This window comes from Vidua chalybeata, chromosome 3, assembly GCF_026979565.1.
Source record: "Vidua chalybeata isolate OUT-0048 chromosome 3, bVidCha1 merged haplotype, whole genome shotgun sequence".
Lineage (NCBI taxonomy): Eukaryota > Metazoa > Chordata > Aves > Passeriformes > Viduidae > Vidua > Vidua chalybeata.
This window is the reverse complement of record NC_071532.1, coordinates 99334306-99347978: the sequence shown is the minus strand read 5'-3', so window position 1 is coordinate 99347978 and position 13673 is coordinate 99334306. Positions and strand designations below refer to the sequence as shown.

Here is a 13673-nt window from a genome sequence, read left to right as displayed (position 1 = left end):
TAGAGTTAATTTCTTTTTTCTTAATGCATTTTCATGAGTTAAACAAAGCCATGTTACTCAGTGCTAATGGCATGAAGGGATTTTCCTACCTATTTTGAGAGTTACTCTGGTGAGCTGCAGTTTAAATTTGGCAGTTCATTTTAACAGTTGGAAGAAATTGAAACGTGACAGTTAAATACTGAATAATCTGCTGTATGAGCTAATATCTGTATGTACAAATATAGCTCTGAGTAAAGAGCACAGTGACTAGCAGCTCAAAAGGCTGTCTCCAGGGGCCATGGTGCTGATAGCAGGAGGAATGCCAGTGGTAGGTCTGCTCACCTGCAAGGAGTGCCAAGACATACTTAGTCTCTGCCTGTGCCAGCGTACTTGTTATTGCTTTGCTTTGGTACAGAGAAAAAGCCCATCTTGAAATTTTCTCAAGAAATCATTTAGCCAATAACCTATTGGCACTGTTTAGATAGGTATACAGACTGATTTTGGGCCCCCCACCCCTCTTTACTTTGTTTTTACTGTATATGAGCTTCCTTCAGACTGGTTGCAAGATTTTTTTTTAACCCAAGTCATGGGAGACAGTTGTTTTTCTAAATGCAGGCAGCTACTCTAACTGCACCTAGTGACTTTAGGAATTGTAAACTACTAAATACATTGCAGAGCTTCCATGTGAAGTTTCACGGAAAATGCATCTTCAATTGAAAAATATATTTTTGAGGTTTCTGGTCTTTGTGTTTCTTCTGGTTTTGGGCAGGATTACAAATGCTCTACTTAGGGGAGTATAGTTCGTGGTGTACCACCAAGTCTTTGTAAATTATCCCATGTGGGATTAGTAAGTGGGAAGAAGTTCATTTTCAAAATACTGTTTTAGGACACCTTCACTAGTTGAATAATTAATGACCTAAAATACTCATAGAGTTGTTAATGCACATGGATACCATGTTTCTGTTCTGGTGTTAGTTGGAGGTTTTTTGATCTAATTGTAGAGAAGGTTGTTTGTTAGTGTTAAACTATGCAAGATACTAATAATAAAACTTTGCACATATATCTTGAAGACAAAAAGTCCCAATTTCAAGAACAGCAACTCCTTAAATAATCCTCTTTTTGTTTATGTTCTTCCTTTTTCCAAGATTACTCCTTCCACCTGATGCTTCTTCTGTTCCTTCAGCAATATTAAATTTTGCAGCTCCTCAGGAGCAGGAGACTGATGCTCCAAGATCTGTAGACCAAAAGAGGTGCCTCTCTGAAGCTTTGCTATGCAGGTGTCATGGACCTGCATCTACAGCTGTTCAGAAAAACCTATTAAACATTCGTTCATGAACATAATTAAACTCAGATATTGTGCAAAACTAAGAGGTTAGGAGATCTGCTTTATTTACTAGATGTGAGAGGTTTTAAATGCACCAGAAAATCATAACTTCAGTTTCTGGTGCATTTCACAATTTTCATGAATCGCTGTTACAAACTAGTCCACTGGATTTTTTATTTTAACAGGAAAAAAATAGGCAGAAACGTAAGGCCCTGATGACTCAAACTTCTTATAGCTGAATACTTCTCACCTTGATTTCTTTAAGAAACACTCAAGAATGTTAAAAACATGTTCCTTTAATAGTTTTTTCATAAAGTAGCATGTCTCATGATTACTTAGCTGAGTAACAACTGCAATGTGCAATTTAAGGATTTGGTTTCATGTCCAAATTCAGATGAAGTTTTCAAAAATGTTTTCAGATTTTGTAATAAAAGCTTTAATTCCAGTTTTCCAACAAGATTTATTGTATTAATTTTGCATAATTTAAAGTGAATTCAAGAACTGTTTAGGAAAATAAATGGAAGCAATCATGTTTTGGTGTAAAATAAAAATTGGCAGAGGCTCAAGCAGACTGCTTGCCCAGTTTCTAACATGGATGAATTCAACAGCTGACAGTGTTCAGAATAAGAAAATAAAAGCAGACTTAGACTTTATTTCCTGCTATGGTGGGTATTTTGAGCAGCTGTTAAACTTTTCTTTTTAGGTTTGGAAGTTCTCAAATCCTCACTGTGTAGAAAATTGGGTGTTTGAAGACCTGGAGGCATCACATCACAGAAAGCAGTTTGCACGTAGCAGAAACATACTATGCTGGTACTCGGGTTTTTAAGAAGGCATTTTAAAAAGGTTGATTCTCATCTTTCTCAACCAACAGGTTCGCCATAAAATGACACAGAAGGTTTATGCAATGAAGCTCCTTAGTAAATTTGAAATGATCAAGAGATCAGATTCAGCCTTTTTCTGGGAAGAAAGAGATATCATGGCCTTTGCCAACAGCCCGTGGGTGGTTCAGGTAAGGAAGATGTGAAAAAGTAAAATAATAACAACAACAACAATATTAATGATGCTGAGGCCATAAATACTTCCCAGTCTTGAGCTGGTTGTGAATTTACATTGAAACTCAAATCAAGATTTAGTTTCAGATTTTTACTTCTAAAGAATACATTTTTACAGCAATTTCACTAAGTTTTATATATTTGGCTGTGCTAAAAAGTAGATTAATTTGCGTTTTAATTACTACAAATGCATCATAAAACAGAATTGAATAGATTTTTGAAATGCCTACATAATTATTTGGAATAACAGGGAAGTTATCTTTCCAACTGTGAAAAATTATGTATAGGAATGTAGAAACAAATGTGATTGGTATTTCCAGTCTTTCCTCATGATACAGTCAGTTGATCACAGGCAATTGGTATTAAGAGTGCTTTAAATAGTCGCTGTCTTTTCAGCTGCAGTTTGATATATGGATGAGTGTGCAGTCCTGGTCTCCTGCAAGACAGGGGCTGTAGCAGTGGTTTCCTTGAAACCATCTTCTTGTAGTGGTCAGCACGTGGCATGCCCAAGGAACAGAGAGTTGATTTCTTCATCTGGTCTTGGACACCATCAGTCGCAGCTGTCTTGTGACATGTGTCATCAAGATGCTGTAATGTGAATTATGCCTTTGGGGACAATCATTACTGATTATTGCCATTTGTTGTAACTGGTAAATTGCACCAGTTAACAAAAGGAGTAGTGAAAACGTGTGCTTAGAGAAATCGTTAGTCCTTAATTTTAAAAAATAATTAATTTAAATGCTCTGCTATATATTGCTATGCTTCTGTATATTTGATAAGACTGACTTTAGGCTTTCCATATATTTTTAATAGCATTTTACCTCAGTTGTACAAACATGTTTTGGTCTTTGAGCATGTTTTGTGCTCTTGCTTGTATTCAGCAGAAATATTTAAACAAACAGATGATTTTTTTTTATTTAGTTCTTTGTTCTAGTAACAGTAATTGTCAGGAACTATTTTTCACATGCAGTTGAAAGTAATGCGAAATGCATGACATGGCTTTTCAAAGGAAACCTTCACAAGCAGGATATAAATGTGTGTCTGCATTTGTAAATAGCAAATAACTAAAGTGTAGTTGCAATTGTGCCTTCTATGATTACGTGTCTTAGTGTGATATAGTTAGGTGATGTGATCCAGTGGGATAGGACATTGAGCTGGTTTGAAGAAAACGTAGGTCCTGTTCTGATCTAGAAACTGGGACAGATCACACTGCTTCTCTCTGTCTAGTTTTTAATGTGAAAAATAAATGAAACAAGAGTCCTAGATAGTTCTAATTTTTTAATGAAATCCCTTGAGGGCAATAACAAAAGTGTTGTATGAAGACATAGTGCTGTTATCTATTATTATTTTAATATCTCTACATGTGACAAAATTGAGATTATCTTGAATTTTCATTTGGATTTTAATGACCCGATACATTATTGTACTATATATTGCATATATTATCCATTTGTGCAAACAAATACAGTGCAGCATATATGTTTTAAAATATATATTTCTAATCTAGGTCTTCTGTCACTAGTTATACAAGTAATTTTAATCTGAAGGTCAAATCTCCATAATAACATACCTGCCTTTCACAGTTCCTCATCCTCCACAGTCTCCCTAATTCTGACTTCATCCTTTCCACATGTCCTATTTTTCAATTGCCTTTTAATTTTGTGTGTAATTGAAAGATGTGAATGCTTTTAGTTTTTAAAGTAAGGCAGTATTCCCTGAGAAATAAGGTGAGACTTTCAGGGACTTTCACAACAGTCACTGAACATTTGATAGTAATGCTTTTTGCTGGACTGGGCTATTTTCAGACCTGGTGATCACCGAGTGGAATCTCTAAAACTTCAGCACTCTAGGTCTGAAATGCATTTTAAAGAAACTGAATTTACTTTCACTTTCATGCCAGTAGGAAACATACTGACTGCCACTTATACCAGATCAGTATTTTATTGTTAAGGACAATTTCTTTGAATTGTGTTTGTTTTCTTCAGGAACATTTTGGTTTTATTTCTTATTTCAATATGTGTTGATTTAGGACAAAGTCAGCAGTGACTTTGCAAACAAGTACAGAGATACGGAATTTATAATCTAGAAAATTTGGAAACAGTATAAGATGCTGCTCAGTGTTGAGCTATTTTCAAATCAGAACATAATGCTCCCTGTTGCAGATTTGATACTTTGCATTTTGACTCAGTAATACTTCTTAATGCCAAGAAACATGGAGAGAGAGAGAGAGAGAGAGAAATAGATAGATAGATAGATAGATAGATAGATAGATGCCTGTAGTATTAAAATAATCAGGAAATATTTTTTTACTTTCTCAAAAATTATGAGGGAGTTCTGAAGTTCAGTAAACTTCAAGGTACTCTCATAATTAATAGAAAAATGTATTTTTTATGCATATTAAAAGTAATCTTGAAAACGTATTCTCAGGTTCAATGAAACTTCAAGAAAAACAGCTTTATTCTTTTCCCTAGCTGTCTGAAAAGTAATTGCATTTTTTTCCTTTTTTAACATTGCAGCTATTTTGTGCCTTTCAAGATGACAAATATTTGTACATGGTAATGGAATACATGCCAGGTGGAGATCTTGTAAACCTTATGAGCAATTACGATGTGCCTGAGAAATGGGCCAAGTTCTACACAGCTGAAGTTGTTCTTGCTCTTGATGCAATTCACTCCATGGGCTTGATACACAGAGATGTGAAGCCTGACAATATGCTTTTAGATAAGTATGGGCATCTGAAGCTGGCAGATTTTGGCACTTGCATGAAAATGGATGAAGTAAGTATGCAGCTGAACAATTAACCATCTATTAAACTGTAATTCTAACTTACATCTATATCTAAGGTTATTTTCTTATGAAGTATAATACCCAAATGAATATTCATCTAATGATCTACTTGGTTGGAAAGCTGATTCTTGTTTCCTATTTTTAAATATAAGAGTATTTTAAATAACCTTTTCTGTTATAAACTGTTCTCTCACATGGAAGAAGGATGTAAACTTACTCTTTGCTATTTTTGAAAGCATATGCATTTATGAATTTCCAAGGTACATTTTTTTTGCCAAATGTTTGAAAAGCTCACAAGATAACTCTTAGTTTTAACATTAATAATCTTGGAACAGTTAATAAGCTGACATTTTTTTGTAAATTGAATTATTTTATAGGCAAGATACATTCCGTGTGTGTTTTTCTTTTATCTAATTGTTCTCATAGCATCCTCTAGTGGTCATTCAAATGAGGTCACAGTACAACAGCAGTGGTATGTGATATATTGATCAAAATCTGTTAGTTATTTGTCAGGATGCCAAGATGTCAATTAAAATCATTTAACTGTCCAGATTTAGCCATGTATAGCCAAATACAGTTTTCTAATGAGTTTCTATAAGAATATTTTTAACAGGGTACTTTATATTATTAAAAAAACTTGAAAATAAAACGACCTTTGTAGTTTGCACTCTTAGAATCTTGCCTGACAGACAGTGTTATGCTGTAATTTACAGAATATACTTTTCCTATGAAAAACTATAAGATTATAACATATACAAAAAAAACCTGTATATGAATGTGCATTATGATTTACCTGATCTTTGAACGTTTTCTGTAGTAGTGTTGGCAAGGGTGATCCTTTTAAGCTTACTTGCTTTTATGTTTTGGGGTTTTTTTCTGTATTGTTCAGGCAGTGCTTGATATAATTTCTGCTATCTACTTAATTTGCATTTGCATCATTAATTTAATGTCTCTTCAGCAGTATCCAGAAGTACTGTGTCTGTTTAGGGTGGGGTTTTTTCGCATGACAATATATTAATTTCATCATTGTCCAGCTGCAGCTTTTTATTGCAGTTCAGTCTTTTCAGGTTTGTTGATGTTGTAGTTGTTAGTCTAAAGGCAGAGTTAGTATTTACCTCCATTTTGTTGATTTATTTTCCTGTATTTTAGAGGACAACATTTACTTTAATTGAAAAAATCAAAAGTAGTACTTGGTCTCATTAATATTTGTTTTGAATCAGTAGATTTTAATGTCTTAAGGGAATCTGTTGCTCATTGGAAGGGACAACAAAAAAAGCATCAAAAAAACTCACAAGATATAGCTACCAAAAAAAAGGTGATCCTCTGTGCTGTTTGAGGGACTCCAGAAATGGTGGACCGACACCTTTTACTTCTTTTTTTCATTTTTGCTGCTGTTGTTAAAAGAATGGACTACTAAAATGCAGATGATGGGACTGTAAATGTGACAAATGCATCCGTGTTTCTCATAAAGTTACAGTGAGTTCCACTTAGATGGGGCATCATCAGTGGACCAGTGATATCCTAGAGAAGTTAATTTTCTAAAGGATTACATTTTAAGTTCTTTCTGTTTCTCACACTCAGTGGAATGGCAAAAAATTTTTCTACAGGAAGCTTTAGAAGTTGAGAGGTTCTGGATTGTCTCCAAATCTCATGCTACTTCTTACAAAACATGAACACATCCCAGCTGTGTAAATATAATATTGGTGTTGGCAGACTGATTTGTAAAAAAATACATGCTTACCCAATACTTATTTATTTTTTGTATTTGGATCTCTTTTAGCAGTTGTGAGCATTAGCATCTTCCTTATGCTCTTGAGAGCCCAGGAAAATTTTAGTGCAATTTGTTGAGGGATTTTTCTGACCTTTGCTGTGGAATTGTGTTCAGTGTTTGATTAAGTCAGTCAGGCCAGGCCAGAGCAGACACTTGCAGCAGAGTTTCTCCTTAAAAGAGTTGCTAAGTGTTTTAGTGATCTTTCCCAGAATAAAAGGAACTGTTCTGTTTTTGTAACTCAGTTGTGATATTGGAGGTTTGTGGCGTTGTTTTTCATTGTTTGTCTTGTTTTTTTTTTAAATTAGTTGTCTAACTGAGTGAGTATTTCTGTTGTTGAATAAAGAATGGTGTTAGACTCAAAAATTCAGTAGGAATCGTGGTTCTCTTTTTTGGTATTTAGGTATATTACGTAGACCAGGGCAGGGTTCACCAGTCTGTCTAAACCTCAGGTGTTGTGTAAGAAACTAAACAGCAGCTGGCTTTTGTGGGTATTGCAGGGCCAGGAGCTCCCAGTGTTGCCATCAACAGCACTGTCCTGTGCTGACTGAGCTTTCAGCAGAGCACAAGTTCAGAGAGTATCTGTTGAAAAAGATGTGACCAAAAGAAGGGATTGTTGAGATTGCCACTTGGGATTGTTGCCTCAGCCCAGGCAGTTCAGCTGAAAGAAGCCGTGTTTTCCTCTTTTTGGAACTCAGCTTCTTTCTCATTGAAGCTTGTCCAGTGGGGAGGACTCTGCTGGATCGTTCCTGCCTCAGTGCATTGTCTGCTGTTAACACCTGATGTGTGCAGTCCTCATGTTTCCACACAAACACCCTCCAGCTCTTGTTTATTGGAAGGAACTTCCTGAGGGAGTGAAAGCCTGATTGTCAGCCTTGGTTCAAGACATCAAGTCCTTCAGGCTTGATGGAGATCCTCCTGAAGATGAAACCTGAATTGCTTTGTCTTCAGCAATATAATAATGCTGAATGATGCTGGGAAACACAAAAGCCTCACCTCCAAGTTGCCAGGAGCTGAGAGAACATTGCTGTCTCCTGGATAGCCTATTTTTTAAGATTGTGCACTGTAATCTCTCACATAGCTGAAGGAGATGAGTTCCAAGGTCCACCATGATCTTTTGAGGTGATGAGAAAAGTTTAATGTAAAACAGTGGCCTGAGACTCCTGACAGGAAGCTTTGCATGGCAACTGTTATAGAAGTATGCTACTCAGGCATGGAGGCTTAGTGTTTGAAACACAGGAGTAACACATTGCCCAGAGAAAACAGCACCATTTAAGTCTCTTCAGAATGCAGGGACTGCCAAGGTGCTCTGTATTGGACAGAGAGCATGTTCCTATTTACTCTACTTTGATGCTAGAGATCACAGTCTGACTGTGCTTTAAAGGTACCCAGTACTTAAAAATACATACAGAACACCCAAGTTCTTTGAAAGAAGTGTGTAAATGAGCAGAACAGAAATTGGCAATTTCATATTCAGGTGATAATGGGCCAACCTCCTGAGGGACCTGGTAGAATGCCCGTTTTGTGATGCAGTCCCACAGGCTGCTAGATAATCTTTTATCAGCTCCTTTTCCTGTGACTGGTTGAGTCAGATGATCTTTCAGGTCCCTTCCAAGCCAGGCTGTTCTGTGATCTGTAAATGCTTTTCTAGGTTAGTTCCTGAGACAGAAGGTAGAGAGTTTTATGGGGTGTAAGTAGAACCAGCTTCTTGTGGGTCAGAGAGCTATGGCCTGTTGAGCCTGGTGTTAGCATGCAAAGGCTTCTTTTACTGTAGAAGTTTTTTTTTTTGTTTTGTTTTGTTTTACTGTTCAATTCTTTGTCATCTTGTATGAAAACTTAAAGTGTTACTACATGGAGTTCTTTAACATCTGTAACATTTTTGAAAATACTTTCCTTGTCGCTGCATAGCAGCCATCAGACTTGTGTAGGTCTGGCTGGGTTCTGGCGCAGCCTTTACTTTGTTTGTTTAAGACCTCAGAAAATATCAACATGTGTAACATGTTACAAAGTATTCTTGCTTTGGTGTATTAGGTATAGAGGGATGGGAAATAGGATGTTATTAAGTGCTTAGGTGCCAAGGGGGAGAGGCTGTGACTGAAGCTGCAGACTTCAGAGAGAACTCTATCAGAACTATTTTGGTGACTTTGTTTTTAAAGAATCTCCTTACCCAGGAAGGGATTCAAGTGGTTTCTACCAGACTTGACTGAGCAAAAATTCAGACTTTCCCCTGTTGTAATTGTGTGTTTGGATAAGGAAGATATAGACACACAGCAGTGTTGGAGCCTCATTAAGTTGCCACAATCCTACTGGATGAGCAGAACCACATAACCCTAGAGCAATTCCTCCTGTGCTCAAAGCAAAGAGAGGTTTAAGCTTCAGAGAAGTTAATGCAGGTTAGTGCACAGAGTGCTGTGACAAGCAGGATATTCAAACAGTGGTTCCTTGCCATGTGCTAGATCCATTTTCAAATGCTCTCAACTTTAGATTCCTGGAGTCTTTGAGCTTTAGTTTATTTTGCAGTGTTAAAATGTGTTTGCCTGTATTTTTCTTTGTCTAATGAATGCAATAGGTCTTCTGGAAAGAGCTAACTTCATTTTCTTACCCCAGTATGAATAAGCTATGTGCTATCTCATCCAGTATAGAATGCAAAATGAAGTTTACCTGCTCTTCATTCTGGAACTGAGAAGTTAAAATTTCTTTAGGTTTCAGTTTTAGCTTGGAGTCATAGAAGATAGGCATTTGCCAGAAGGACATTTGAAATATGCCGTAGGTCTTTATAGTATATAGTCATCCCTTTAATTTTTGTTGGCTGGTTAATGACTTCCTGGATTCTGTTTTAGTACAGAAATAAAAGCTTTTCATACTTCATGTTGTATATGACAAAGAATATTATAATGTGTTGTCTAAATTTTGTGTATCAGTACAATTCCAAAATCGAATGGTTCTCTTATTTTCTTTAAATATGTATTTTGAACTTAGTTGTTGCTACTAATATTGTGTATTAATAATCAAATTTAATACATATAGCCATTCATGCTGATGGCAAAATGCATGAAAAACCTTTCTAAAATGGTTTAGATAAAACTTCAGATTAGGAAACACAATAAGAGATAAGTGTATTTTTGGTAGTTCTCTAACTTCATCCAGGATTTCATTTCATTCATCCATCTGGTCTCAGGAGTGAATTTAGTGAATTTCTTTAAAGGAAACAAGACTTACAATTCTGATTCAAAATGATGGCAGAGCTGATTGATGCTTCTGCGTCACTCAGTCCATACATTTTTAGTTTCTCAGTGTGAAGCATAGTATGAGGAATCATTTCATTGATACAATTGTGGAAATATGTTAATTAAAAAAAAAGCTTTGCTATTCATTAAAAATAGCTTCTCCTTTTATTCTTCTTTCTATATATAAACAAAAACAAGTATGTATAAAAATTTACCTATAATTTGATTTATTGGCTGAATTAGACAAAATTGTTAGGTATCTGCTTTGTAGGGCCTAGAGTTCATAGCTTGTCGAAACTATTCTAAAATTTGTCCCTGAATTCAATGAGAAAAGGAGCAGTCTGATATGCTGTGTACCTTCAGATTAAAACCATTGGTAAAAATAATAAAATTGGTGTGTTTTGAGAAGATAAAGTGAAGAGAAATCACTATGGAGTAGGCAGGGATAAGCACATTACCAAGAAATGTCGTTTCAATCCATAGTGCTTCTTGAATTATAATTAGTCTTTAAAATACACTCCTGAAACCAAGTATTTTAGGCTATATTTTTTATGATTTTCTGTCCTACTAACAGAGGAATTGGTTAAAGAGGTGCTCAGAAGCCCCTTGAGCTGAGCTGTTTGTGTTGTTGCTGTTGCCCAGACAGGAATGGTGCGCTGCGACACAGCCGTGGGGACTCCCGACTACATCTCACCCGAAGTCCTGAAATCGCAGGGGGGTGATGGGTACTATGGACGGGAATGTGACTGGTGGTCTGTAGGGGTTTTCCTTTTTGAGATGTTAGTTGGTAAGTAATGATTTCTTCTGCTAATGAGACTATCACTGAGTCTTCCCTGTGCCTTTAGCTGCACTTTGCTGCATGGAGGCTGCTTGTACCTCACTGACAGCTTCTGACTTCTGGCTGTGCTGTGGCTCATTGCTGTTCTCTTTGCTCTCTGTCACTCTCGTCCTGTGACAGCTGTTTGCGTGCTTGCTCAGTGATTAGTTCCACAACTCGGTTCAGCTTAAAACTAATTCTTAGAATAGTTTTAACTGGGGTCAGCTACCTCACCACATTTGTGCCACCTCAGGCAGGATTGAGTTTGCAGGAACACAAGAGGTGAGAGGAAAGGCAAGGGCAGGCCTGCTCTTTACTTTTCTCCTCCTTTTCCACAGCACATCAGTGTCTTCTGTTAGGTCAAAGTGCAGGTATGGCTCAATACTTTTTTTTTTTTTGCTTGAGTCAGGATTTTCTAGCAAAATACACTGGACTGCTATGGCAACAAAAATAGAATATAATCTGTTCAGGAGATGAGTCATCTGCATCTTAAAATATAGTGAGGATCAATATGATAGTCTGGTAACAAAATACTGATTATGGACAGATGGAATTGAGCATACAGTTATTAAAAATCAGCATTTTCTGGGAATATTGCAGATTTGATGTTTCTAGTACACTGAGACAGGAAATACACTTAAACATGATGCTATTACTACTTCCAGTAGTAATTCTTTCAGAATGACATCATTTTGACTTTAAGAATGTGTGGTTTATAGTTAATAGTCTCTTATGAACAATTTTAGCAGTAAATAAAATTATTCCGTTCTTAAAATATTGGACATAGCTGTCCAGAATATTTCCTCAGCATTTCAAAGCCTCTTTTTCACCCCCACTTGTATCTAGGAGGAAAATATTACTTCATTTCTCCATATCCCACATATTGGTAGAAAGTATCTATTTTAATCTGTGCTTATGCTCAGATTCAGCCTGTGGTCTTCTAAAACTTTGCACTTCAAAGGAAGCACAGAAACTGTTCTATTATTCTGGTGATAAAAGTGCAGAATTAATGAAAATGGTAATTTTATTACGAAAATGAAAATTTTATTGTGTGCTTAACTAAACCGTAAAATGTTGGTCACAGGATGAATCCTAACTTTAGTTCAGTGACTTAAGATAGTTTTGAGGTGTGGCCAAAATTAAAGCTGTTTCCAAGACAGAAGAGGATTGAGAAGAGGAAAGAGGGAGGCAACAGCAAGTATCAGTGATTTCCACCTGCAATGCACTGGTATGGCAACCTAATAAATTTGCTAAAAGTCTAGAAGTTAAGTTCAAGCTGGTGTATACTAATTTCTTATTTTGCTATAAAATGACAGAAAGAGACAAAAGTTAGGTTTGTTCTTTCAAAAGCAGAATGGTTGTTGTCCATTGGTTTGTTTGTACATTTTTTCATGTTCCTGGCTTTTGAAATGCTCAGTTCCTCGTTGGAAGGCTGCAGCCTGTGGTGCCAGGTGATTCCTGCCTGCGCGCAGCACACCAGAACTGAGGAAAGAGCCTGGCTCACGTGACTGTTCACCTTCTCTATTAAACCTATGGATTAGTTGGGAGAGAGGATCCCTGTGAAAGTTGCAGCTTCTTGATTACAGACCCAAACCATTTGTATGTTAAGAATGTTGCCAGTTAATTTGATTGTCAGTTGTCTTTATCACAGCCTATTCTTTTCACTTGCCCCAGTTTTACCTTTCTTAAGTCTAATTCCTTTGCAAATACCTTTTAACTACAGCCTAGGCTGGAAACCTCTGGATGAGAAAAGTTTTATTATTTTAAAAGCCACCTGCCATGTTAGTATGGGCACTCAAGCTGATGTAATTTGTCAGTCAACAAGATTTATTAATATGGGTTTAACAGTGTGGTAACACACTGGAAGGCTTCTGCTCAGAGCTGACATGCCTTAGGGAACATAGACCTGTGTGCCTCTGAAATGGTATTCAGAGAGCTTTGGTGAATTCCTTCTAACAAATGTGCATGAGCAAGTCTTAAATGAGTTTTGGTCCATTTTATCCTTGGAATGTTTAAAGATTGATTAATATGGGTGTCGGCCATTATGTAAATTAGAAAATATATTGAGAACTTTAAGGCAGAACAAAAGATGTAATTCACCAGGCAAAATTTTGGTAGGGATAGACAGGATGGAAAATGGTGTAGTTTGTAACACAGACATTTTAGGGAAGGAATATTTTTAGTAGTATACATTATTTGTACACTGCATGTCCAATTTATTTGTTTTTCTTAATAAAAGACTCTCCTAGGTAAACTGCTTGTAGACTTTTCATTATCTCTTCTGTCTTACTCAACTCACATAACTTAAACATGATGTAAAATCACAGCCAGTTTACTATTTTATTTTCAGGCGATACTCCTTTTTATGCAGACTCACTAGTAGGAACATACAGTAAAATTATGGATCATAAGAACTCATTGCATTTCCCTGATGATGTGGAAATCTCTAAGCATGCAAAGAACCTTATCTGTGCCTTTTTAACTGATAGGTAAGTGCACATACTATTCTGGCACTGTTTTTTATTTTGGATGGTACATTGTAAAAATTAATTCCTTCTCCTACTTCTGATCTCTGTTCAAATCTCTTCTGCCAAACCTCCTGTTCTCTAGTTTTCCTTTTGAGGTGTTTTTTCCAGGTATTGTATTTTATTTCTATGAGCAGTTGTTACAACTCTTGTTAACACCATAGTTTGTGCTGGACAAATCCTTCCAATTGCAG

General features: G+C 36.3%; 1 protein-coding gene across 3 annotated transcripts in view; it reads left to right on the top strand.

Moving 5' to 3' along the window:
• The window catches only part of ROCK2 (Rho associated coiled-coil containing protein kinase 2), a 104717-nt gene that overhangs the window by 55420 nt on the left and 35624 nt on the right, over window positions 1-13673 (top strand). For all 3 annotated transcript variants that reach the window (XM_053939820.1, XM_053939821.1, XM_053939822.1), the window contains exons 4-7: window positions 2175-2312; window positions 4872-5132; window positions 10780-10924; window positions 13305-13443. In XM_053939820.1, coding sequence (XP_053795795.1) covers window positions 2175-2312; window positions 4872-5132; window positions 10780-10924; window positions 13305-13443 — 683 coding nt within the window. The remainder of the gene's footprint in view (window positions 1-2174; window positions 2313-4871; window positions 5133-10779; window positions 10925-13304; window positions 13444-13673) is intronic.